General features: G+C 40.2%; 1 protein-coding gene across 2 annotated transcripts in view; it reads right to left on the reverse strand.

The window, feature by feature from the left end:
• Window positions 1-1843: 1843 nt before the first annotated feature.
• Window positions 1844-24577, reverse strand: part of NARF (nuclear prelamin A recognition factor) — a 25559-nt gene continuing 2825 nt past the window's right edge. For both annotated transcript variants that reach the window (XM_006028740.3, XM_025210180.1), the window contains 9 exons: window positions 24054-24197; window positions 22323-22455; window positions 18257-18391; window positions 13080-13198; window positions 11242-11371; window positions 10174-10246; window positions 7896-8033; window positions 7373-7530; window positions 1844-5833 (listed from right to left, as the gene is read on the reverse strand). In XM_006028740.3, the coding sequence (XP_006028802.1) occupies window positions 5592-5833; window positions 7373-7530; window positions 7896-8033; window positions 10174-10246; window positions 11242-11371; window positions 13080-13198; window positions 18257-18391; window positions 22323-22455; window positions 24054-24197 (1272 nt within the window). In that variant the 3' untranslated portion in view covers window positions 1844-5591. The remainder of the gene's footprint in view (window positions 5834-7372; window positions 7531-7895; window positions 8034-10173; window positions 10247-11241; window positions 11372-13079; window positions 13199-18256; window positions 18392-22322; window positions 22456-24053; window positions 24198-24577) is intronic.

Raw genomic sequence — 24577 nt, forward strand, 5'->3', positions numbered from 1 at the left:
AGGAATGACTAGGGATTTAGTGCCTACCACAGAGATAGCTGTCCCAAGTTTGATTTGATTAACCTTATATTTGGTTTTGTTCAAAAGCCATTATTTTTTTGTCTTTTTCATCATTGTACGCATTATGTTATACTGAGTACATTTATCTTTACAATTTTGGGGCACAGTTACAGGTTATTGCCAGATCTCTAATTAAGAGGTGTTCTACGTAAGAGGAACAGAAGGAAGGTGACATTAATAAGCATCACTAGTCCATTATTACTTTGGCACCATCAAGTGTCAACACCAAATGCAGGCAGGAAGGGTTATTGTAGGGAAGGGCACTCATGGCATTGGCTGGTTTTAATGAGTCAGACCCACAATAATGAAGGCATCTCAAGGAGATGGGAAGTGGCGGGGAGTCCAGATGCCATGGAAAAATCTAAGACGTTTCTAAAGATTTTTAAGATGCATCAGCAGTTGGATCAAAGCTGGTGAGGAGGGAGCTGGCTTGGAAGTATTTGGGAGCTTCCTATGAGTTAGTGGTTGCCTTTGGGTTATTCCATGTCTTCAGGTGAGTCCAGCACCCCAGTGGGCAGTGGTGCAAGAGTTAGCAGGAGGGCTGATCTCTGGAGATACTGGCAGGACTCTCAGAAGCAGCAAGGTTAGAGCCAGAGAGGGTGAGAAACTTGGCATTTTGTTCTTCCCTTGCATTATCTGATTACAATTTTTTTCATAGAATTCTTTACTTCTATAGCATAAATCCTTTTGTCATTTTGTGATCTTACTGCCAGCCTGCAGTTAAGTGTGATCTCAGGAGAAGTGGTATTCCAGGCCTCATGTTTGGCAGGGGGCTGGGGCCCTAGAATTCTTTTACCACCCGAAGTGGAAGAACCCAGAGCCAGCAAAGAGTCCCTTGCTGGGAGGGGAATGTAACCCCCCCCCACTTACTAGGACTTTTTTTCTGTTGCAAAGAAATCTCTTCCAAAGCTGTTGTTTCAGGCTGTGCACAGACTTAGGAAAATAACAGGTAGATCTGCTATTCTTTGCATACAAGCACCTCAGCTGTGTTATTAAATGTTCTGTACTATGCTGCAATTAGTCTCACTTACACAGAGCTCCCTAAAAGCTTTGGAAGCCAGGCATCCTACAGCAGCCATCTGGGTTATTTGATCTCAGTCAATTAGTTAGCCACCTTAGTCTGAAATCAGGTAGAAAGGCCACACTGTACAACTAACTGGTTCGGAAAAGTATCAGGCAAGGATGTTTTATTTATTTTTGTTGGATTAACTGGACAAGCTTTCAGGAATCAAGTGTCCTTCCCCAAGTAGGCAACTCTACCTTCTCAGCTGCCATGAATGGGCTTGCAATAGAGCATTTCCCTATAGTTAGGCAAAAGGAGTTTTTGCTTCTAGTTTGGGAAAAGGTTTGTATAGCTATAGTCTCCCTATTTTGTAGGGGGTAACTGATGCACTTCGTTGCAAATCAAAATGACACCCCCCCCCCCAAAAAAAAGAAACACAAAACAAAACCAGTTCAGTGACAACTATACAATCAGTTTAAGAAAAAAATAGTTCAGTTTTTTTCCTCAGTTCTCAGATGGATAAAACAGGGAGCTTTGGGGAAACAGTAGAGGCCAATTACTGTGGTACCTTGGTGGGAAGGGGGTGAGAAAGGAGAAACATGCGCTTCTTACCGGAGGTTTGATCATCTCAAAACATTTTGTACGTATCTGCAGGTAGGATATTGTGTGGAAGAATTGATACTGAAATTGCATACTATTGTCCACGTGAAATTAGTGGGCACTTGGGGACACCAGGCTGAATGTGTAGAGACAATAGTACCACAAGATTTAAATGTTAGAAGTATTTATTAGGGCAATGTACTATTTGAAATACAAAGCACCAAAGTTTAAATAACTTGCTGTCATCTAAATATCATCCGGCAGTAGCTGCCAAGTGTGTACAGACATCTGTTTTTATTAGGTATACAGCCCAAGTTCATCTTCACAATGCATGACAAACAAATGCTATGGATTACTGGCTTACAGAGAGGCAAACTCCTATTTCAGAGGTCTTGGCACAATGTCTTTACAATATTTATACTTTCTGTTAGAGTCTTCAGAAAAATACTATAATACAATACCTCTCACCACTGGCACATTACACTTCAGAATATTTACAGCATGTAAGACAACCTCCTAATTCAATTTAGTAATTTTATTTGGCCAACTTCCCCCTCCTTCCCACCTACAGATGTTTGCTTTGCTTAACAACTGGATAAGTGTATTTCTGGATAAGAGAAAAATAGCTTGCCTAGCAAAACATTCAACCGGGAATGAAACACAATGGCTATGGCTATTAGGAACTTCACCTAATGTAGATAGCCTTTATCAACAAAAAGTGTAAATGAACTGCTGCTGAAAAACAGCTCAAGGGCATAGATGGAACTAGGATGAATTCAGTGCAGCTTCAGAAGCTATCTTGTTGCACCCACTCTCAACAAGTAACTTTCTTCATATAGTTTTAAAGGCCAGAATTGTAAGCGTTTCCACATACCTATCTAAAGTTACAAGAAGCTTTTACCATGATGAATTCTACCCAAAATGAAAAAAAAAAACAAAAACAAAAAACAAAAACAAAAAAACAAAACACAAAACACCACTCCAGAAAAGAAGCTTCTAGTTCTGCCATTAAAAACATTTTTTCTACAAGCAGACAGTTAAATGGGAGACAATATTTGAGAGATGCTTCTTCTTTAAGTTATAAGAAAAAAAAAAAAAAAAAAAAAAAAGTGTAAAACTTGTTTAAACAAGAGGCCTCCCAACAACTACCAAACCAGACACCTTAATTGTCATGTCATTAGTCATTCTGGGTAGCCATTAAGGCTGTTCCGTTAATTGAACATTTAACCCGTGCTGCCCCCCTCCCCAGCACTTTTCTTTCAAGGGATGTTGTTGCATTCAATTACTACACAGCTTTTATTAATAGATTACTATTACTTTAATGGCATGGAGCATTCTACATTTAAAGTAGAAAAATATTTTATTTGTAAACATGTTTAGCTGTTGCTTTCCCATATAAATAGGAAAAAGAGCAACTTGCATTTTTTTGAGCCAGATTTAATGTTCCATTTGAAACTTTTCCTGTGGCAACACTTCTACAGGGAAATAGATTTTAAATGCCATTGGCATTTGCACTGAAGTACAGTGGCAGAAGGGCTTCACTTGCACTATCAGACAGCTGCATAACAAAACAAAGAACTTTCTTTTTTCTTTCTAGACTTAAACTTGAGAACACACTTTGGAAGAGGAAAGCAGCTCTTTCACAGCATGGTAAAGAACTAAGATTTAATTAGAAATCTAAACAAAGCTATTTTTCATGTTGTCATGTACATGCACTTTTTTCCTTTGTAAATGAAACATAATATACACAGGACTGAAGCAATAATATATATATAATTTAAACATATCCTCCAGCTATAAACCATATATACAGAGAGAGAAAAATGTATATACAACCATAGAACAACATTTAATTACAAGTTAATTCAATTGAAGCACTGAGGAAATCATACTGGATCAAGAAAATGAAACTGAAGGGATCTTATGTTGTTTCCAGAAAATAAGCTGTAAGTAGCTGTGTTCACAAGCTTCATGAAAATACACAGATCATTTTTAGTATAGGTACATTAAAAAAAAAGATATTTCTCCCCACCCCCAAGCTCTCTGCTCCTCTGGACTCCTTCTCAAGTATGGAGGTAGATTTTTATTTATTTGTTTTTATAGCTGTGTTCAGTTATTGCACCACTTTAAAGTGTAACATTTTACATTATTTAATGAAAATGAATCCCATAAAAAGCTTACTTAAAAGGTATAATCATTTTGTGCATGCAGGTAGCCATACCAGTCAAATCTACATGCACTGGAAGGAGAACACATCCCTTTATATTGAAATTAATTATTACTGAAGGAGAGGAAGCCTAGGTGGAAGCCACACTTGAGTCAACAGGTCCATTTTATACCACTGGCTTCTTCTAACAGGTTACATATGTTTTCAGTACCACTTCTTGTTTCTCACTGCAACCCTGTTGCTATACATAATAATAAATGGCAAAAGCTTTCTTTATGTACCATTAAGCTGGTGGTTATTAAAAAAGGAAGCAGTGAATGACTCCTAGTGGAGGGCTCGATCCTGATCTTGAATTTAGGGGTCTTGTAACATCAGCTGCTACACACAAGCACAGTAACCGATTACAAGTTAGGTGCATTTAAAACACTTCCTCAGATCATGACAAAGCCCATCCACATTTTCTGAAATGGAATGTGCAAGTTAAAAACTCCTTTTGTTAAAGAAGGCCAATAGAAAAAAATAAAAGAAACCCCAAAACACACAAAAGCATACACGTTTCTATAAAACTGAAAGACGACTTTGATAGCTGGAATTTTGCATCACATTCTTAAACATAACCCCCATGAATTATGAGAGTGCAAGGAAGGTTATACCAAGTACCACTTTTTAGATGTTAATTAAACAAGACATCCATACAACATATAGCAAAACTAAAATTCACCCAGATTAGGCATTTCAGTTTGTACTGTGTTCTATTAGCCCACTAGTTTCCACAAATTAAGATTTTTTTAAAAATTAGAGGCACTCAAAGGAAGAGAAATGACTGTCAGTATTACAAAATGACAACACAATCTGGTGTGTTCTCAGGAATAGCTGAAAATAAAACAGCAGAGGTGTTGTAAATCTCGTAGCATAGGGGCAGTGTGGATTTTAGTGGGCACATAATACCATATGAAGACAGACAAAATGTTGCTATCAGTGTCTCACTTTCATAATGAAGTCAGACAAAATAAAAAAAAATGTATTGCAAGCAATTCACTTTCAACCAGGGTTCTAGTTTATGAAAAACTAGAGAGAGAAGTTAACAGGATTTAGGACCGCCTGCAAACCCCAATCCCAGGGTTAATGTGTCAATAGGAAGCCGACTGCCAGCATTTGGTTTTGGTATAGGAACTTAAAATGTAATGCTCCTGGAATAAATAGATTTAATTTATTCATTACATTCCTCACTTGTCACCACATAAAGTGGCGTTTTAGGAAAAAAAGGAGTCCTAACATTGTACCCTTAACTTCAACAATCTTGTGGTGGCTACTTTCCTCTGATGAAAGTAATAACACACAAGGGTTAGGTGAGACCCCCATATTAGGGGTCCAGCTCTGCAAAGTGGTGAGAACCCCTGACCTGAAATAATTTAACTGGGAGTTGAAAGCACTTTGTACCTGGCAAAAAGTGCTCACAGTACCTTGCAAGATCAGGACCTAGGCAAATTAGAAAGCCCCATATACACAGGAGATCAAGCGCAAAGTCTAGCAGGTGCCAGAATACACCAAGGCATTTATGGGGGGGGAAGGAGAAGGGGGCAAACAAACCAGCCCCCTACCTAAAAAGCAATGTTTCTTTGAGAGTATGGTCTGCAATTAGGAAAATGTATCGTTTATACACCTGGCTACTGCATAGCATCTGCAATTGCATAGAATGATTTCAGTGCTGAATTTATAGCTAACCTATGCAAGTCTTTAAGCTTTTGTGAGTCTCATTTGTCACCATTTGATATCCAAGCTGTTCACAGTTTGATTCATGGCATGGTATTTGGTGTGCAGAGTTTCTTGGACCTTCTTGGAATCCATCCCTTCAAGCCAGTCCTGGTACAGCTTCTGCACATACATGTTGGTTTCTGGAAGCCTTACAGGGACAGCAGCATACATTTCCTCCATCTGGTTAAGCAATGCTTTGTCTAGTTTTCCATCTTCTGTTTGGGCCTGGCCTTTTCCGTTTAAGCACCCTGAAAAGAAAGGCCCACAGTCAGGATTAATTTGTTTGAGGGTGGAAAATACTAAGGCTGTGTGAAATGTGGACAGCCATTCTGCATTGGTGTTGTTTCAGAACCTGAAACACTGAATCTGAAATCTAGACGGAAGGCTTCAAAACATTTTGGAGAATTTCGGAGTTTCAGAGCTGGGCTTGCACAAGCAAACAAAAACTAAGGGGAAGGGATTGCGATAACTGCTCTAGCTCCCAGTTTGATTCTCCAGCTCTCTGATCATTCCCCCAGCTCTTCCTGGTGGGGGCCTGGGCCCCTGGATCTGCGCACTGGGTTTTAGCAGGCTGCTGCTGCAGGCTGGGGCAAGCACCAGGAAGATTGTAGTGCTGTTGCTGGCCCCAGCCTGCTGAAATCCAGCATGCAGATCTGGGCATCTGCACCCCCTGGAGAGAGCTGGGGGAATCAAGCTGGGGAATCCCTGCTGTTTGACCTGGCTCTGCAGGGAAGAGAGATCCATGCCAGCATCTTCTTGCCGCCGCTGCCTGCCCCACACAGCCCCATGTCACCACATAGGGGTGCGTGGCAGGCAGCAGCAAGGAGACCCCGCAGAGCAGAGTTGCACAACAGGGACCAGCAGGCTTGCTCGCCACTCTGCGCTGCTTCCCTACTTTGTGACCCAGCATGACAGGGATCAGAGATCTGCATGGGGGTCTCCTCATCTGCATGGAGGGCAGCAGCCCTCCCCTGGATGAGCCACCCATGGCCCCATTCTGCTCCCTGCGGGGCCCTGCAGCTCCCGGCCCCAAGCCCTGCCTGGCTAGGTAGGGCTGTGTGAAGCTTCCCTTGCAGCCTGTTGAAAACAGATTTGGAGGAGACTTGGCAGAGCCAAGTCTTGGAAACAGATTTCGGCCAAAACAAAGCAGGACAGCAATCTGAAACAAATCACTGTCCTCCAAAATGGCCAAATCTGAAACTAAATAGAAACACAGCTGTTTTGCACAGCCCTAAGAAATACTATGACTACATACTCATGTTTGTTTTTTTAAAAACCTTGAACTCTCAGCCTTTATGCAGGTACCAGTCCTATCAACACTGTTAAAGGTCTCCATTCACCTCTAAAATGATTCCATGACAAATTATATTGTCCTATTATTGTAGATGCAGTTTCTGTATCAAACTGCAGCAGAAAGATTTTATAAAGAGAGAGATGTGGATTAAGTTCCATATTCTTATCTTGCCCTCAGCTACCATTTCAGAGGATTTCCCTGAAGCTTTAATGTGGTAAAAAGAATGACCCTCATCCCTAAACTAGTGGTTTTGTAAGTAATCGAGGCGAAGATGTGATAGATATTGACTTGTCCAGAGTGCCAGCTATAAACAGATTTTTGAAGGTTGATCTCAATTAAGACGGTTATGTTTTGGACCATTCATTTCTGTTAGAGACACCTACCACAACACAGTCGGCTAAAAACCAGAACAAGAACCCAAGAAACGTCTACAGCCCCATCACCCTTGTACTCAGAACAGAAAAGACTACTGTGGGTCCAATACTATTCTTACCTCCAGGACATGCAAGAACTTCCACAAAATGATACAAGAACTTCCCCTTTTTTAATTTCAGGACCATGTTTTGAATGTTTCTGAAGCCATAAGCTGCTGCAAAACGCAACACTGTCTCACCATCTTTTTCCAGGGCAACTTCCTGGAAGTCCTTGTTTCTGAAGAGATATACAGACAAGATTTTGAACCATCAGATTACTAACAGAACACAAGCATTCAGCACATGCCCACAGGAGAGGAGTGAACACAGGTAACATCAGGATTAACATGCAAAACTTCCAGGTTCTAAATTCTGCGAGTTAAATAGGGGCAGAGTTTGCAGCACAAGAATCTATTTTAGCTTTAAGTGGATATGAATCAGTAATAAATCCAGAATAAAAAATGATTTCCCAGTGGAGAATTTAGTAGTTTATAAAAAGACAGTATTCAAAATGATGCTTTAAGCAGGTTAAATAGGTAGCTGCTGCATTTCAGTTGACAGTAACCTATTACACTAATCCACATATATCCAAGTACAATTTACTTTAGTGCTTTGTAGGCGATTTCATCAACATCCATATCAAAGAGCTCCTTTGCAGCATATTTAAAGATGTGCTCTAGGTAACCATCAGATCTCTTCCCATCATGTCTTACTATATCCACTTCTTTTATGTCACCAAACCTTAGAAGACAAGGAAAGGAGAAAAAAAGTCAACTTAGTTTGATTACTGCACTCCAAGAAAGAGATTACCTCTTTCTACCCTTTTTCTTGACAGTAGGTGTCAACCTGGTGGTAGCTCAAGGGTAATAATTTCTTCCTGTGCTCTCACTTCTGCTGAAAAGGCAGCTGTACTATCTATCCTGAACTCAAACCTGGTCATCTCAGCACAACCTCTAAGACACTGACTGCCTTTAGAAAGATGGTTCCCCGTTGCCTTGGCAGCAAGCTGAGCCATAGCATTCAGGCACAAACTGTTAAGTGTAGTTATTTTTCAAACATCTAAAATTAGACCCAAGGACCAAGATACAGGCATATGGTATGCCCACCCCACCTTTATGCCAGATTAATAATGTTAGGTTTATTTACTTTGGGACTTTTGTTTTGTCATTACTAGATGTCTGTTTGGCAACAGCATGCCCCAGACTTGTCTAACTGCAATCCATGTTGCCATTCTCCACTTAAAATGTATGGGATTTGCATCAGTAGTTTAGAATAAAAAAAAGCAACAATCTAACAAGCAACTATTATACTACAATTTGAATTGTATCATAGGAGTTTATTACTATTTAAAAGGAGTTTACACTTTAAGTTCCTGTTTAAAGTGAAATGCCATTAGAGAGAGTCTCCTCTCACATCAGTCCTGTTCCTTTGCTTTTTAGATAGAGGAAAAAAACCCCATAACATAAGTAGAGTTAAGATTAGTGATGTTAAATCTTGTTTGACAAACTATCACATGCTCATTCCACTTACAAGAAGTGCTACTTTAAGAAAGTCTGATCTTCAACACCAATTTAAATCAAACAAGAACGTGACCACCTCTCTAAGGCTACATCTTTAGAAAGCTGGTTCCTTTAAGTCACAATCGATGCAGGTCCTTTGGCAGAAGTAACAGCAGAAGCTGTAGTATGCACAGGACCAAGGCATTCTTACCATAGTGTCATTTAAACACCCAGTGTAGGAAAGATATAGGTGGGATACAATTTGAGAGTGGAAGAGATTTGGGGGAGCTTCCTAATTTATTGCAGGAGAGTTTGTTTACTGGGCAGCTCTAGAAAGAAACTCACTATGATGTTCTACACATAGTAAAAATAGAAATTTATCAAGATACTGATTTGAATTCATATGTTCTACACAGGCTAGGACAGAGTAACCTTTGAGACTCTACCTTTGTAACCAAGACACCTAGGAATTAAGTCACCGTGCACAATCATTTTTGCACAAATCATGTGGTAAATAACCAAATTAGCAAAGCACTAAATGACGTCTTCTCTGCTGCATCTTAACTCAAAATACTTATTTATTTTATCTAATCTACATGAAACAGTTATTTTGCTCAGAAAAATACTATTTACTTATCATTAAGTCTGAAAGCAATATGAAAGTAGAAATGTATCATCATCAAGGAACTGGATTTGGTAAATACCACCAATATTGTACCAGCACAACCGGGGGGAAGGAGGGGTGTTAGGCACTGGAAGGAGAATGAGACCAAGTGGGAATGAATGGTTCACTTTTAATACACATTCACTTTCAACTATGCTACAGCTTTAAGGTATGCAATTGTGAGAATACCCACCCCCCAGAATACCCAGAGCACCAGTTGCACTGAACTGATGATGTAGTGTATTAAAGTCAACAGCTCTACCCCTTTACTACTGCATAACATGACACACACACCCACCCACCAACCCTTCTTGGATTCTTAAAATCAAAATTTTCAGAGATGAAATGCAGCAAACATGCAATCCTGGCACAACACACATTTCTTTCTTTCAAATTAGTCTTAAAAAATTAAGAAGCAATTCATTTAGGAGGGGGCTGCTGTTTTAAGAGATCTGTTTTGGATTAGCTGATCTGCTGCACTGTAATTTTTTTTTTTTCTTTCCCTGATAACATGAAAATAAGGGAAGTGTTTGTTTTTTGGTCACAAGACAGTGCAGAGGGTTTCAATGTATTTAGGTTTTTGTATATACAGGCTTCTTTTGAGAAAAAAAAGCTTGTTCTTTTAAAAAGTATTAAGTTTACATAGAGTTTGGTGCATGGCAAAAATCCATTATCTGATCACCAGAATACTGACAAATTACAGCAAAAATCTACTTACAGACTGTCTACAGCTACTTCAGTCACATCTGTCATAGATATATTTTTCTGCTCCATTATTTGGACAATTTCACCTGAAAGGAAATAGGCAACATTTCACCTTCAAAACAGGATACAAGCAAACGGAGTTGGTAGGCATCTACAGAAAACACAAGATGCCTGGTGTTAAAACCCCAGATGCGTCTTGCAAATTCTCCCATCTGTGCACCAAAATATCCATACATTATATAAATCACTGCATATTCTGAATGCATAGCCTAACCAACTTGGTGTTCTGACAATGTTTGAGTGACACCAGTTCCATGAGTACAGACTCTGCAGGGAGAATGTAATCCATGTTTTAAAAGCTCCTTAAAAGGATACAAAAAATAAATTTTCTAATCATAAAGTTGTCATGACTTTCAAGTGCAATATCTTAGCACCTTCTAAGGATTGCACCAAATTCTCCCTCTCTCAATGGAGCATGAAATCTCTCCATCCCAGTGAATGGAAAGCTGTCTTTTCCAGCCCCAAAGAACTGTCAACCTATGCCATGCTCAGTACCAAATATACACACTTTGAGCTTCGAGATACCATAGCATTTGGGAGAAATTTCCACACTTCAAGGAAAAGGTCAGTGCATTTTTGTGGCAGGCTCATCTTAAAAAGACAAAAGTCTCCCAAAGGCTGCCTGGAATGTCAGTAACTGTCTCAGGGAAGATATATTAATAGTTTGTTGGGCAGCGTATAGGAGAGAAGGGCAAAAGCACATGGTATACGCCTGTCTGCAGCTTTCAACGATGTGAAGAATCTCACTGCAGTGTAATTTTAGCTACTTTGTTCTCCCCTTATTTCATCCAGACACAGGCTACTAAATTTTGCTCTTTTACCTAATCCAATCTGTATTAAATGCATAAGCACCAAGTAAACAAAAAAAGGTCCACTTCCGAAAACAAAAAAATACAACCTTATTCTTACAGCTATCACACGCTAAGTGAACAAAAGAGAGAGGGCCCAGCATAACGTCAGTTTAAATAATTGATAGTCCACGTGCAATTTTACAAAGGAACGAGCTGAAGAGATGTTTAACCTGATGTTAGCACACAATCGACGTCCTGAGAATTATACAAGGCAGTGTAAAAATCTTCCCGCAAGGCTTCCAGTTTTTTGTCATAGCAAGGTGCCACAATTATATGGAACATTTTATCTGGAGACAGATTCTGTGGAAAGGAAAAGGGCACATTTCAATTCCTTCCAGAAGGCCGATAATGCAGGGAGATAAATATGGAGGAAAATATAGCCACAGAACACAACTGGGGTTAATGCTGGATCTGAAACTAATTACAAGTCACAACATCTGGGGCAAGCTTTGTTTTTTTTGTACTGAAGAATCAATTGTATTACAGCAGCAACCAAACCATGTCATAATAATACTGTAGTTTATTTCTTTGAAGGCAAGTTCTAATCAACTAAGATGTGAAGTAAGAAGCAACTACACAGAGGAATTTAATTATCTAGAGACTGCACATTTTGCAAGACTCCAATTTCGAGATGCAACAGTCACTTATTTCAGGAGCCTGTAAACATAGTCTAACAGGTGGGAGACATTAATCACTTGCCAGGACAACTGCCACTAGCAATAATAGCAGCATGCATATTGATATCATGTTTTACAGTAACCAAGGGATCCAACTGCCCAATGTCATGGACAGACGTGCATTACTCCCATACAATCAGATGGGGAACTGAAGCAAAGAGCACAAATGACTTGTAGAAAAACTATACCTCAAACTGGCAACAGAAACATGAACTCAGAATATTCCAACTCCAAAATGTGTGCTTATTCCTCTGGATCATGTTTTCTGCGCACTTATCTTCGACCCTCCAAGTTCTATTTCCAGCACTATCACTGATTTATTGTCAGCCCTGGCAAGATCAGCCTTTGCATACTTTCACTTCCCTCATTTGTATGAATGCAGTAAGACTTCAACAGCATTGCTGAAGTGCTCCGAGATCAAATGGAAGATTCTGTATATAAAAGAGGTCCCAGCCCGACCAGAAATAATGGAACACTACACAATGGGACCTTTGATTTTTGCCCAATGGCCTCTACTATACAGAGTTCCAAGCATAGCCAATTCCATCTTTAAGTACTAGTTAGTGCAAAGGCTTCACTTTGGCCCTGCTGGATTTAGTTTTATAATACAGATAACCATAACCACATCCATGTTTGCAGAAGTCTGGTGGCAGAGTGGTTAGGGTGTTTTGCTATGGCATTTCAAGCCCTGTTCCACACTGTCCCCAGTTTACCTGGCTGCGAATGGAAGCAAGACCCTTCAAAATGGGGAGCTAAAAGCTGGCTTGATGCAATGCTAGCCACACTCCTTTGTGTGCTGCTGGTTAAAGAAAATGGAGTTCCTTTAAAGTGCTAACACTATGGGTGTCTAGGCTCAACAAGATATTTGCCTTTAACCTTGATCTCTACATAGTATTAAGAGCAGGACTACAGTATAACCTCATAATTCCAGATTTTTGGTATCTGGATTTATCAGAAATCTAGCACTCCTTCTCCTGCTCCCCCGGATGTGGAGGGGGAAGCTTGCACATGGTGGCTGCTGCTGCCATTCACCACCCCACACTGCTGCTTCATGTGTGGCCGTTGCACCAGTTTATAAGAATCTGGCATTTTTAAATTTCTGGCAAGTGCTCGGCCCCAAGCATGCCAGATTTATGGGGTTGCACTGTAGTATGGAGAGAAAGAGACAGGAATTCTGCACATCTGTGAAGAGGCAGAGCATAAACCAGACAGTTTAGAAATACGCTTTGTGCTCCGATGTACAGGAGTCTGTAATTAAGTTTAAGACCAACACAAAAACAAAATTTCCCTCAGGAGAAAAATAAATGTAAAGGGTAAGCACAACTGGTTACCTGTTGCCTGGCAAAGTAACCCTTCACCAGGGAGCCCATGATTTGCTGTGGAGACTTTGCAGTGCAAATGTGTGGAGTCACTGGATTGGTAAGTACCCTTTCAGCATACCGGATCCAACCTAGAATTATGGAAAATAAAAAGATAGCAATAAGGGGAGGACTTGGAATAGGAAGAAGAATCCCAGCAGGATAGCGGTGGTGGCTCCTAATCAATAGGTTTCTTATAGTATTGACACAGACTGCTGCCTAAAATGGCTTTGATTAATCCCCCCCCCCGCCATGTTATTTAATCTACATATAGAACTACTGTGAAATGAATTACTTATTAAATCCCGTCTAAATGCACAAAGAGAACCTCTGCTGGGGATTCAGTTAATAATGAACGTAAGCCGACATGCTAGGCATCAGACAGTCAGACGTGGGCAGCATTAGTAAGCGACGATCTATGAGCTGGATGTCTAGCTGTAACTGTTTTCTACATTTCAGTGTTCAAATGCACACCTTCCCTTCTTCAGAACAAAGTTAAATGGAACACCAACTAAAACTACATTTCAGACAGTGAGCTTGGCAAAAAAGTCAGGCTTTGCTGCTGGTATGTATGAGCCTCAAATGTACTTACTCTGCCTCTCTAAAGAAAGAAAACTAACAACTCAAAGACAACCACACCACATATACACCCTTTTGATGCATGTACTTAGCGGCCTCTATTATCACAGCATGAGACCCTCAGTGTTTACTGTATTTATCCTCATGACACTACACCTTCAGGGCTCAAGGCAGTAAGTACTCCTCTCCATTTTGCAGAGGAATTGAGATGGAGACATAAGGCAATATGCTCACCCCCCCCCAAAAAACAACAAAAAAAACAAACAAACCCCACACAGGAATAGGTATTGAACCCTGGATTCTCATCTTCTATGCTAGTGCCCAAAATTGGATCATTAAACAGTGCAGAATGATTAGGCCCAGGGTCATATCTTGGCACCACAGGCAACACATTTCATGACAGACAAGCCCTTCATTTCTAAACAGAACAGAGTGCACAAGAGATAAAAATTGCTACGGAGTACATACTACTGCAAAATGTTCAGCTTTTAAATGGGTAAGCTTAACATTTGGGGACAACAAGGAAACACCGTTGTAAATTAAGACTAATGCTACTGATGCAGGAACATCAAATGAAGAGATGCTTGGGCAAACAATGGGAGATAAGAGTTGTAATCATGATGGTACTCAGACTGTTTACCTCATGTGTATGCCAAGGAAGGGAATGTAATGCATGGGGGCCTTTTATAGGTGGTAGAAGGGGTGGGTACATTAGAGGAGAGTTAGCCATCACCCTCCTTGTTTCCAATTCTGGTTAGAGCAAAGAAAGATCATGACATTAAAACAGGGCTCATCTGAGATCTTAATGGGCAGGTGTCTGCTCCATTAACTTGCATGCACTTGGGTAAATTCATCTCTGCCCCTGAGAAGCCAAGGACCAAATTATTTATTTGCACAGCACATGGACACTTACTGCCAAATGTGTAAAGTAGCAGCTTGTGCTGTGTTTCCCTAACATTATACCTTATTTCAACCAGTACATTCGGGTTTTTTTTTTCCTCCCTTTTTCTCTTTCTTTCTTTTTTGCCTTGAGTAAAGTCATATCAAGAAAGTATGGAATATGGGGGTTTTTTTATGCTTGGAATAGACAATAGATTACTAGCACTACAGTGAAGTAGTTCAGTAAGTAACATTAAAAAAGTGCCATACAGATGGCACATTAAAAAGGAAGCTTTCATTTTAGGTAAGAAATCTTTCTGTCTGTTGATACTTCAAAAGAGTTCTCAGAAGGGCCTATCCTTAAGGATGAGGTATGATTTTCATTGCTCATTGCAATGCCGTGCCTAGAAAGCTGGTTTTCAGAATCTAAATGTTGTGACTATGATAGTCACACAATCCCCAGTGGTATTTCATTAAATTCCAAGAGGCTGGTGCCAGCAAGAGAGGCCCCAGTTGTTTCATGTGCTGTTCTACCATTGCGAAGAAATGCAAGGCCATTAGTTCCAGCTTCACTGTGAGCTTCAGTCATTGTTTAGTTATACAAGCAGCCTTCATGAATGAGCCACACAAAGCTTTATCTGCATTTCCCAGATGCAGAAACAGTTTCTGCATACTTAATCAATAGGGCCAAGTTCCAGAGCCAATTATAGGAAATCCAAAGAAACTGACTGATTCTTACTGGGCTGCCTATACATGTAGACAGATGTGCACTCATTTCTTCATGCTAATTCTAGGTCATATTCTGGTTTCTATTAGCTTCAAAGCACAATTCAGTCAGATTTAAAAAAAACCAAGAATTAGTGTACTGATGCTTCCAGACAATTCACAGAATATATACAGCAGATAATATTGAAAATAATATGCAAAGTAGCCCAAAATGTGCACAATGGACATTGCTACACATTGCTTCCAACTACAGAAAAATCCCAACATACACTTATTCCTATTGCAGCTCCACACTCACTGAGGTAGGAGCAAGGATGGATAAGGTTGGCTGGGTCACCACTATCTGTACGGGCCTGAGCTTTTTGCCTACTGTACTGCCCATTCTAGCCTCCTTCACTAAGGATCAGCCAAGTGTGAGAGCTGTTTCAGGCTAGCTGAGCATTTCATGCCATTCATGGATCAAACTGACCAGTTAAGAAACAAAATGAATAAGGTCTGAAAGCAATTTAATCTTTATTGTGTGCACAGCTGATAGCTTCATCTTCATGCCCTGAACAGGGGGAGGGTAGAGGATCATAAAAATGCAGGGTGGGGGATGGAAGAGAGATCCCAAGCTCCAAGAAGATAGCAAAGGAAAAAAGTTACATTAGGCATCCATGGGGTCTGCTACTGAACACTGCATGCTTTTGAGCAAAGGAGATCATTAGTGCAAAGTCACAGGTTGCTATAAATCAGCTTAGTATCAGTGTTCTTAAGGACATATTTTTCCACAGACTGAACTTATGCCCTAAAAGAAAAAAGTGAAGCTGGGGTTTTGTTTTGTTTTTTTTTCTTTTGTTGTTGTTGTTTTTTTAAATAGCTCTGTAAATACAAGGTCACTGCAGACCAAGCTATAATAGTTGTGTGAACACATCCAGAAACAGACAACTTCTGGGTCAATTTATGCCAAAGGTTCATAGGAAGAAAAAAAAATGAAATAAAACAGCAAAATGCATGCTCTACATATTCAGGGGGCAACTGATTCCGAGGTTTCCCTTCTTTCTACTGTGAATAGCAATAAGACTTAGCACTTACATGTTCAGGATGCATCCACCACAGTATTTTGGCACCAGTTTTCTAGTAGAGCTGCTGAAAATGCTAGTACCACAGAGTCCCAAGAATCAAAGCAGTTGTGTAACCCCAGGAACAGGTACCAGGTTTTGCGGCATGGACAAAAACATGAAGTGCCCCAATTGATTAGTTGTTTCATAACATCCTTGCGAGGTGGGTGCATTATTTATACCTGTTATTTGTAGATTGGGAAATAACAAAGAAGTTTCCCATGGATCAGTTTTAGTGTAAAAATCTCATTCATGTTCCACTAGGAAAATCCTCAAGATTTTCCTGCGAGTCTACTGTATAATTAGAGCACCAGATCCTGCTCCTGAGGAAGCCAACGGCAGGCAGATCAGATTCCAAATCATTCTTTTAAAAACTCTGTGAAAAAAGGTGGACCTGAGCGTTTAAAGGTTTTGTTTTAGTTTAAAACTTTGCAAGGCAAACACCACATACAGGATGTCGGCTTATGAACGTAGAAGGCAACTGCAACTTTCTTCATAACAGAAAAAAGTGAAAGGACATTTTTCTCTGGATAGGTGCAACTCCGAGATACACTCTGGGTACGTCTACTGGAGGGCAGGCAGAAGCAAGCCACATGATAAAAGATACTTTCCTTTAAGTGACAAAGGAAAAGTATAAAACTTAAGATATTAATCTATGAAAAATGATCTGCCCAAGTATTTTACATTAGTGACAATGGCAGAGTACGGAGGGTAGCTATGTCCCTTTCCAGAGGGTAGCTGTTCTGCTTCACCCTTCAGCTCTTTCAAAAGTACTCTCCAACAACAAAATCCACTTAATTCATGCAAATTGATATTAAGACACCCAAGCACCTCAAATAGCTTCTCAAAATACTAGTTTTGATGAAGATACCATTTCTGCTCTGTTGACATGTACAATTAAGAGTGGCTGACTATGCAGGGAAACTAATTATGACTCTACAAAGTACTGTCAAGGGCAGAAAGTAAAAAAGTTGGGGGAAAAGGAAAAACATTACCCGCTGCTAACTTTTTTTTACTTCTCATAACTGCAAGCATTACTTGTGGCAATGATGGGCATAACATTCTCAGAGATATCTAGCATCTTCTTTCTGTATCACGCAGTCAACAAGAAGAGTTTCACTTCATGGTTTCCTTTTACAAGAGAGCATATAACAAGTTCTAAGATGTAATGGGAGCCATGACTTTTAATAGAAGTACTCAACAGAACTAGGTTTTCCTTCATGGTTCCTTTCAATAAGGAAAAATTAATTAAAAGAAACAGAAGGCACAGCTAAACCATCCAAGAGAAGCATGATCTAGTAGGGGAATGCTGTATTCTAGGCACAGAGAGCCAGGAACTCTAATCGTGGCTCTTGCACCCCTTTCCAGAGGTCTTGGACAAGTCATTAAAGCTTCTCCATACTTCAGTTTTCTTATCTATAAAATGAAGTAACCAACAGTTTACAGTCCCCATATCTGCCTTCACAGGGAGCATGCTGAATCAGCAAATGCTTTATCCAACGTGGTCACACCCTCTTCTGGCCTGTACAGTCCACTTCTGTGGCTGGCCTGACTCCCTGGCTGATGGGGGTGGGGCTTGGCAGTACCAGATCTCTGCCCCTCAGATATATTTAAGCTGTGATGATAGAAATGTGAGCCAGGGCCATACCCAGCACTATGTTCATAAAGAGTTTTGAAAGATGAACAGCCCTATTGGTACTGGGGACTGTTACAGCAAAGGTAGGAGGATCACTATAAGGTTTTGAAAACATGCAACAATGCCTAACATTTTACAAGCTATAAAAAGGTACCCAACTGGAACTGCATCACTTTCACAGCAGTCTACATAAGGTTACTCTGGGTTGCACTTGGGGACTGATTTCTCACCAGGGCAAGCAGAGGCAAACATCGGTAAGGCATGCTCCTCCTGGTTCCGTTGGCGATAGCGCTGCACAAATTCTTTCTGGCTCTCCAGGATGCTGAAGTCAGCAGCTATAGTGGTGTCAAATACATAATGTACCCCTTGAAACAAAACAAGGAAAAGGTGAATAATATTCTAAGAATTAATTCATCATCTCACAGACCTTCTATAATGCAGGTTTGTCAGTGAAATAGTGTACAAGACCTCCTTGCCCAGTAGATTTAGATGCAGTTGTAACACTGGCAGCCGACTTTAATAGTGAGAAGCACATGGCTAAGCATGTATCAAATCTATTTAAAAAAGAACTACTGATTGGTTTAGTATTAAACTCGCTTCAGGGTTGGAGGAAAACATACTTCCTTGCCTTTTGACATATACTGTTTTTTCACTATTAAGTACAAGTTAGCTCAAAAAACCATCAGGATTACTGGCAGCGATTTTATTTTTTTAAAGAAAAATAGTATTCCTTTAGAACTAGTATTTTAAAGTACACACTCGCACTTTTCTGTATAGATTTATATCCCTGCAGTGGGCCCACCTGCCACCGCTTCACATGCCTACATATTTATACACGTAAAATACAGATGTGCATCAAGGCATCTTTGACAAGGGAGAAGAGACTGACATCATATATCTGAACTTTAAAAAAAGGCCTTTGATCTGGTGTCCCATGACCTCCTCATGGAAAAATTGGCCAACTGTGGCCTTGGCTATACCACAGTCCGATGGCTGGGAAATTGGCTCGGACGTCGGACCCAGAGAGTAGTGGTCGATGGCAACAAATCATTATGGCGCTCCATGACCAGTGGCATCCCCCAAGGCTGTCTTTGGACCAGTTTTCTTCTACATCTGACACCAATGTCCACATGGTTGATAAAGAAATGCACTGGCCAAGTTTGATGATGACACTAAAAACTTTGGGGCATTGGGTCCACACCTGAGGACAGGCTAGTGATCCAGGCCGACTTGGATAAGCTTAGTAAGTGGGAGGACAAACCTGATGATGACTTTCAATACCAATAAATGTAAGGTACCCCACCTCGGTGGAGGGGGACCCACAGCATACTTGTAGGCTCGGCAGTGCTATGCTTGCTAGCACCACTGCTGAAAGAGATTTGTGGTCAGTCATGACCCCCAAGATGAACATGAGCCACCAACGCGATGTCTCAGCTGGCAAAGCAAACAAAACCCTGGCTTGCATCCATAGATTCTTCTCAAGTAAATCTCAGGATGTCATCCTCCCACTGTACTCAGCTTTGATGAGGCCGCAGCTGGAGTATTGCATCCATTCTTCTTGAATTGTGGGGCCCAGAATTGTTGAGAAGCTTGAGAGAGTCCAGAGGAGAGACAGGCGCATGATCAAAGGGCAAGAGAATAGGCTTTATGAAGAGAGGCCGAGAGCCATGGGACTCTTCAGCCTGGAAAAGCAAAGGCTTGGGGGGGGCGGGAAATGACACAGCATGGGACAGGACAGGACAGGACAGGACAGGACAGGACCTGGTGGCTGCCTACAAGTACATAAGGAGTGTGCATCAGGATCTGGGGGAATGTCTGTTCACCAGAGCACCCCAAGGAAAAACAAGGACCAATGGTCAAACTCCTACAAGACCATTTTAGGCTTGACATAAGAAAGAATTTCTTTACTGTCTGGGCCCCCCCAAGACCTGGATCAGTCTCCCTCCAGAAGTGGTGCAGGCTCCTACTTTGGACTCATTGAAGAAATGCTTGGATGTGAATCTTGCTGGGATCCTTTGACCCTAGCCAACTTCCTACACCTGGGGGGGGGGGGGGGGGGGGCTGGACTTGATGATTTTCGAGGTCCCTTCCAGCCCTAACGTCTATGAAAATCTTCTGGCCTTTGTGCTTTTATACACTTGTATACTATTGGCCATGTCACTGAGTCTAAAAAGACTTTCACAAATAACATAAAGCTATTTCAAAAAGGAAAAAAAACTGGAGATCATCAATATTTTAAGTGTCCCTTTAAACAGAAAAAGCCCCTTTTGTTTTGTTTTTAAATAAAAAAAAGTCAGTTGTACACAATGGTTGTTATGTGAAAAAGTATTGTGGTAAAAAACTATTTTTTCTTCCAGTGCAAATATTAAGAGCTATAGGTAGAGACAGCTTTAGTATACCATAATGTACAGAGGAAGTTTTAGACTCATGTGATGAGACAAGACAAAGCAGCATTTTAATACTAAGAAAGCAATCCTTGGAGAAGGTTATTTCAACTAGCAAGAACTAAGGCAAGGAAGCAGGACTTTAAGAATCTTTTTTTTTTTTTTTTCTGGGGGGGGGGGGGGGGGGGGGAAGAAGGGTTGTGCAGGGGTCCTAAAAAGTCTCAGAAGTTGTGAGAGTACAGGGGGTAAAGATTCCTCAAGTAAGTGTTACAGGGTGAAAATCTTGCCTTCACTTTAGTCCATTGACTTCAGTGTGGTATTACACTCACAGCTAGGAAGTAATTCCTAGCATTATTTTGAATGTCTTTTCAATAAAGTAAACTTCCCAGTTTCCTTCAGGTCAATTACTCATAGCTAGGGCTTCCTTCTGCATCTGCTTGAGCAATGGTTCCCATGTTACACTACCAAGATGGGACAATAATTCTCCCTTTATCTGATGCCATATTTCTAGATTAAGACCTAGACATACCACTTTTTTTTTTTTTTTTTTTTTTTTTTTTAAGCTGTTAGCAACTATTTCTCTCTCCAAAGTTCTGTAATGCATAACCGTTTCACCAAATGGTACCACATTGCTTCCAGGACACGTTTTTCTGTGTACTACATGCATTTTAAGTTTACGTTCCATAGTGATAATAAAAAAAAAACAAAAAACACACCTCTGAGAAAGTCCTATAGGTGAGCTTAAGCCCACCTACAAGTCCTCTTTCATAAAGAGGAAAATGTAATTCTGCTTCAAAAAAGCCAAAACCCTCCCAGGAATTCTGCATTTGCAATGCCCTGCTCCAAAGAGACCATTCATTATATTAGTTCTCTACAAAATCTAGGGTTCTCATCCACCTCTAACAGGGAAGAGATAAATCCTTTTTCCACAGCATTTCTGCTATTTTCTAGCTTAATTTTTCTTAAGCAGAACCATTTTAGCACTGCTTGCAGACTATTCATCAGTTATCAGTACACAGTAGAGTATGATTATACTTTCTATTCTATATTCCTGTTCTGAGTTATCTATAGTTGTTCATTTGAGCCTTCCTTATCCAAAAGTAGTCTTAGGAGCTTCCAGTTCTGAAATTTTACTTTCAAGATGTGGGAAGCAGAAGGGGGGGGAGAAGGAAGTCTGATTTTGTACATTCAAGAAGAGAAGAATAAGTCTTAAAAATCAGAAAGCTACTTTAGTCCAAGCAGGACCAATTTGCACTACAATAAAATAAGATGGGGGAATTACAGTCTGTTTACCCTTTCCAGGTTTGCTCAGAATTAGTATCAACAATCCAAACCTTGAGCACAGGATAAACATGTGCATGCATGAGCGAGACAAAACAATTAAAGAAACAAATGTGAATTAGAAACAATGGCATAGAAAGATCATTTTGGAAGATAAATCAGTAGCGTCTTTAAGTTTGTTGCTCACACCAGCTCTCTACTGATTTTAATGCATTTCTACAATAGCTGTTGTAACAACAACCATTAGAGAATACATCATTTATATTTAATTCTAGACGAATTGCATAACTGCATGGCTAGGCACTACAGTAGAATTCTTTGAAGGAACCAAACAAGCAATCTAGAGTAGGGATGTCAAACTCATCTAGTTCTGCAGGCACATAATGCAGGACCCAGACTGGCTGGAGCACTGAATGAGGTATTTCCCCTTTTAGGGGAGGGGGCTGGTGAGCCAGATCTGGTCCCAACACAGGTGCATGCCATATGGGTCTGATCAGACCCAGTGGCAGCACCAGGGCCTAGATGATGGAACACTGTGGGCCGAATCCAGCCTGCAGACCTTATGTATGACACCCCTAATCTAGAGTATCCCCATTGCATTTTCCCACCATAATAATGAATCTGGACTTACCGAGACTTTTGAGAAAGCCACAAAGTCTCTTGGCTGCATCATTTACAGAGATATTGAATTTAGCAGCAAAATAAGGCAATGATTGAGGGCATATAGACACTGCCAAAACTTTGTGTTTTGAGACATCACATTTCTGGAAAACAAAACAAGAAGTGTCCCCAAAAAAAAAATCCAACAAATGGGTGATAACAACAGTTTAAAAAGGTTCCTCATCATCCTCTCCTGGTCAAGAGTCACTCGGAGATTTCCCATCTTTAAACAAATGAAAAACCCTTGTTAAGCAATTATGTTTCTTTTTGAAATATGAAATAACTCTTCTTTCTGATTTTCTTAATGCTGAGCAGTAAGTCAGCAGAAGTTGTTGCTGCTGTTGACCTATCCTTGCTAGGACAATGCTACCCTTGCCCCAAGGACCACACATACAGAAACAGCATACCAAGAGAAAGCCTGATGTTTTGCAAAACAGCTGAATATGCTCTAGCTGTTAACTAGACACTTCTGCAAATGTTAATCTAAACACTTAACATTTGTCAAGTGTGGAGATCTGAATCTAGTTTAAGGATTTGATCCTACAAAATGTTCAGGGGCATTGACTTAAACTCCTATTGAAAAATGTTTAAGCAGAACTGGAAACCCTTCAATAAACCCAACTAACACAACTCAACCCAGCCCACAACTCTGACCACAATCAAGTGACTCTGAAGAAAGATTGATGAGTAATGAAAACAACACACATTGTCCCCATGGGGACATGATGCCCATTATGAAGTTTCTTCACCAGTACTCGTGAAAGCTAAACAGGCACAAGCAGGAGGAGATACCATGAAAAAATCCTGCAGTAGAAGAATGCAGGTGACTAGGTAGAAATTAGGGATAGAAGGTAACAATGATTCTACAGTATGCACAGTCATAACATACTATCTGTAGAGAATCACAACAGTTCTAAGAAGGCATCTAGAAACACTTTTTTCTTAAAAAGACTATTCACATTTAAAATGCTTAGATACCTCCAACAGGTGAAAAATAGCTGGAGCTTATTGGGCGAGAGTACAACAGCCTGGAATGGTACCTAAATCAGTACTGAAGACGGTACTCAATCTGCTGGTCTTATTATAAAAGGCTACCAGAGAACTTGGCAGAAAAAGGTCAGCTTTTATACAGTACAGAGGCAGAACTTATGACTCTGCTTTTCTTTTAGAGCAGGGTGGGGGCAAGGAGTTGCAAAAGGAAAGGGAACCTCAGCTTCCCCTCCCCCCCAAAATAAAGACATTTCAGTTAGGTTTGAAAATATTCAGGGCTTTCACACACTCAAATCAGTTTTAAATTTAAAAATAAAACAAACCTCAGGTTCTGATAACTGATTATTTTGCACTTTTAGTATAGTCATGCTATAAAACTAAAGAAAAAAGAAATTCCTTAAGCGCTCCAGAAGGGTATATTTAACAACAATTACAGCCATGGAATAACCATGCTTTTTCAAATATCTTTTTAGATGTGTAGCTACATTATCTCTCCCAAGATGCAGTTTCATGGGTATGACCTTGTCTCCACTGCTGAAGTGCTTTAAATGCTACACTACTTGGGTCAACTTTAGTACTCACTTCCTCTTCACAGGGAGCCCTGATTTGTCAGATTATACTGACCATTTCTTGCCTTGGGGAAAGGAATTGCTTAGTCATTCTATCAAATCCTCCCTCTCATATAAGACACTGCATGCTTTTTGTTACTTACCTTGTTAAGGTTGAGTATGCGGAAAAGCTCTTTCTGATTCTGTTGGAAAACCCTAACTCCTTCTTCAGATGTCATACAATTGTCACAAGCTAGGCAGTCACTAAGGAATATTTTAGCATTAGCCAACTTATGGAACTCATTTTTCTGAAAATAAAAGAAAGCTTGGTGAGTAACTTTGAGGATCTTTGCACCAATACATTTAAGCTGCAAAAGTGGTTCTGTTATTTGGTCTATAAACACAAAACTGCTCACTTCAGAGATACTGCCAGACTGCTTGAAAAAAGTTCTTCAAGTCAACAAGACCCATTCCAAGGAAACAGTGTATGAGATCAAACTAAGTATGAGATCTATGGCAACATCACTTCTTTTATTATAATTAGAGAATTTCTAGGTGGCTCTCTGCACTGATAATAAAGCTCAGTCTTCTTGCATAGAAAGTCTGATGTACTGCATGTGCACTTTGAATGATCTCATGGGCTTTTACCAGTGTAAAAGGGTTTTACTTTTTTTTTTTTTTTTTTTTT

The sequence above is a fragment of the Alligator sinensis genome, unplaced genomic scaffold (assembly GCF_000455745.1).
Source record: "Alligator sinensis unplaced genomic scaffold, ASM45574v1 scaffold694_1, whole genome shotgun sequence".
Classification (NCBI taxonomy): Eukaryota; Metazoa; Chordata; order Crocodylia; family Alligatoridae; genus Alligator; species Alligator sinensis.